The sequence below is a fragment of the Propithecus coquereli genome, unplaced genomic scaffold (assembly GCF_000956105.1).
Source record: "Propithecus coquereli isolate 6110/MARCELLA unplaced genomic scaffold, Pcoq_1.0 Scaffold142, whole genome shotgun sequence".
Lineage (NCBI taxonomy): Eukaryota > Metazoa > Chordata > Mammalia > Primates > Indriidae > Propithecus > Propithecus coquereli.
In genome coordinates, this window is record NW_012138525.1 from 7,656,274 (window position 1) to 7,659,311 (window position 3,038).

The 3,038-nt window shown below is 33.0% G+C and overlaps 1 protein-coding gene across 1 annotated transcript in view; it reads left to right on the top strand.

The window, feature by feature from the left end:
* The window catches only part of GOLGA1 (golgin A1), a 44,467-nt gene that overhangs the window by 23,484 nt on the left and 17,945 nt on the right, over positions 1–3,038 (top strand). Inside the window, exon 11 of the mRNA XM_012639656.1 lies at positions 2,349–2,403. Coding sequence (XP_012495110.1) covers positions 2,349–2,403 — 55 coding nt within the window. The remainder of the gene's footprint in view (positions 1–2,348; positions 2,404–3,038) is intronic.

Below are 3,038 nucleotides of genomic sequence, written 5' to 3' on the forward strand. Positions count from 1 at the left end.
GGTCATTTCTGGTTATTCTAGAGAAATGCCATTTTTTTTAGTTGATCTTGGATATTACACTCCTGCTAGACTTTCTTACTCTAATATTGTATGATTTCTTTTGTATTTCCTGGGCAGATAATCATATCATCTCTAAATAGTGACAGCTTTATTTTGTTCCTTCTAGTCTTTCTACCTCTTACTCTATTTTCTGTCCATATAGAATGGACAATACTATATTAAGCAGTTACAGGGGTAGTGGGCATCATTGTTTTGTTCCCAGTCTTAAAGGGAATGTGTCTGAAGTTTCCTCATTTGGTATAAAGTTTGTAGGTTTTTGGTATTTAATCTTTACTGAATTAAGGAGGTTCCTTTCCAGTCTGCTAAGGATTTGTTTGTTTTTTAAAATTATAAATTTGAGGAATTCTATCAAATGCTTTATTTGCATTGATTGAAACAAATCATACATTATTTTTCCTTTAGTCTGTTAATGTGGTGAATTACCTTAATAGACTTTTTGATGTTAAACCATCATTGCATTGTATTTCTGGAATAACTACCTCTTGATATATTATTTTTATAATAAACATCTGAATTTCATTAGCTAATACTTTATTTAGAATTTTTACGACTACATTTATAAGTTGAATGGGCTTATAATTATCTGGTTATAGAATCATGCTACACAAGCCTTGTAAAACCAGCTAGGCAGCTTTTGTGCTATTTTCTGAAATAATTTATATTGAGATTCAATTTATTTAAAGTGAATGCATATATAAATTTGGTAGAATTCACCTACAAAATGATCTGGACCTGAATTTTTCAGGGAAGAAGACATCTTTAGTTATAGTTTCAATTTTTATTACTTATTAGACTAAGTTTACTATTTCTTTTTTGAGCCAATTTGACTTTTTTTCAAAATTTATCCATTTCATCTTGATTTTTCCAACGTATTATCGTATAATACTCTTAAAATATATTATCATATAATAATATATTTGCCTGTTAACATTAGTATTTTCTTTTTAAATCTCCGTGTGCTCCTTTGTTTCTGTATTGTGTTAATTTGCATATTCTTTTTTTCTTGGTTAGTCTTGTCACAGGTCTATCTCAGGATTTGGCAAACTGTGACCCTCAGGCTAAACGTTGCTGGAAGACACACCCTTTCATTTACATATGTGTAATAGGGCTGTTTTCTTGCAATAGCAGCAGAATTAAGTAGTTGTGGAAAAGATTATAACATTTATTAAAAAGTTTACCAACACCTAAACTATTTTATCAGTCCTTTGAAAGGATCAGCCTTTTCATCTGTTCAAATTTTTATTCTCTTTTTTATTTCTGCCTTTTATTTTTTTTCTTCCTGTTTCTTCAGGTTTGCGCCATTACTTCTTTAATTTCTTGAGTTAGATGCTGATTTTTTTAATCTTTCTTATTTACTGATAACTATATTTAAAACTATTTTTTTCTCTACAGAGTTTTGCTTTTTGTTATAATTCAGTTCTAACTATTTTCTGAATATCGTGTATGCTTTCTTTATTGTGGTAAAATATATATAACCTAAAATTTTTACTTTAACCATTTTTAGGTGTCCGATTCAGTGGCATTAAGCACATTCAGTGATGTTGTGCAACCATCACTACTACCCATCTCCAGAACTTTTCATTTTCCCAAACTGAAACTCTGTACCCATTAAAACAATAATTCCCCCAGTCCCTGGCAGCCACCATTCTATTTTCTGTCTCTGTGAGTTTGAGTACTACCTTATATAGGTGGAATCATACAATATTTGTCCTTTTGTGTCTGGCTTATTTCACTGAGTATAATGTCATCAAAGCTCATCCATGCTGTAGCATGTGTCAGAATTTCATTCCTCTTTAAGGCTAACATTCCATTGTATGTTTATACCACATTTGGTTTATTCATGCATTGATAGACAGTTGAGTTTTTTCCATCTTTTGGCTATTGTGAATAATGATAACATGAACATTAGTGTACAAGGTTTTTGTGTGGACTTATATTTTCATTTTTTGGGGGGTGTATACCTAGGAATGAAATAGCTGGGTCATATGGTAATTCTGTGTTTAACCTTTTGAGGATCTGAATCTCTCTTGAGCTCAACCTCTAAATTGAGACTTGGGTAGTTATTTTCTGATCTCAGGAGTTTAAAACACTAGGTTTTAGTCCTGGCATTACCATTGGTAAAATTTGTGATCATGAACCAGTAACATTACTGTTTCCTCTGTGGAGTAGCAGCCCCTTCTCATGGAGTTGTTTTAGTTAAATCTCACATATGAATGTCCATGAGGAACCTGAACCTTAACAATACCCTTCTCTCCGTGGGTACCTACCTCCTCTTCACCTCCATGCAGCCTTCCTCGTGCTTGGGTTTTCACAATAAAGCTCCCCAAGGTCAGACCTTACTCGGTAAACAAGAGGGCTTTACAAGAGAAATTCATGAAGACAGCTTGAGTCTAATAAAAATGCTATCAGAGAGAGCCAAATCCAAATTTAGCTCAGTCCTGGACAGTGAGGACCTCGAGGGCCAGTCCGCATCTGTCCTGCTCGCTGTGCTGGCCTCGTGCCCTGTTTCAGTTCCGGGTACCCAGTCAGACTTGGTCCGTATTTGTGGAACGAGTGAAACTTAAATTTATATTGTGCGTAGTAATCCTACTTCTGGGAATCTATCCTAAGGAAGTGATTTTTTACCCTCTCAGGTAAAAAAAATTTGTGTGAAGATGTTAATTGCTATTTTATTTTAGATGGAAAAAATGGAAAACAACCTAAATGCTAGCTAGCATGGTAGGCAAGTGGTTCAGTAAATTGTGAAATGCTCTTTGAGGAAACAGTAATCTAAAGTCTGAAGATTACATGGAAACACAGAAGGAAATTTATGAGTGGGGAAGAAAACACTAAGTTTTACATTGTTTTATTAAAACTGTATAAAGTTTAAAGTTACTTGTAAAAGTCATTAAAAAAGACTAGAAGGAAATACATTAGAATGCTAATGTTTTATAATGATAGAATTATGGTTATCTTTTTTCTCATGTTACATTTTTTTT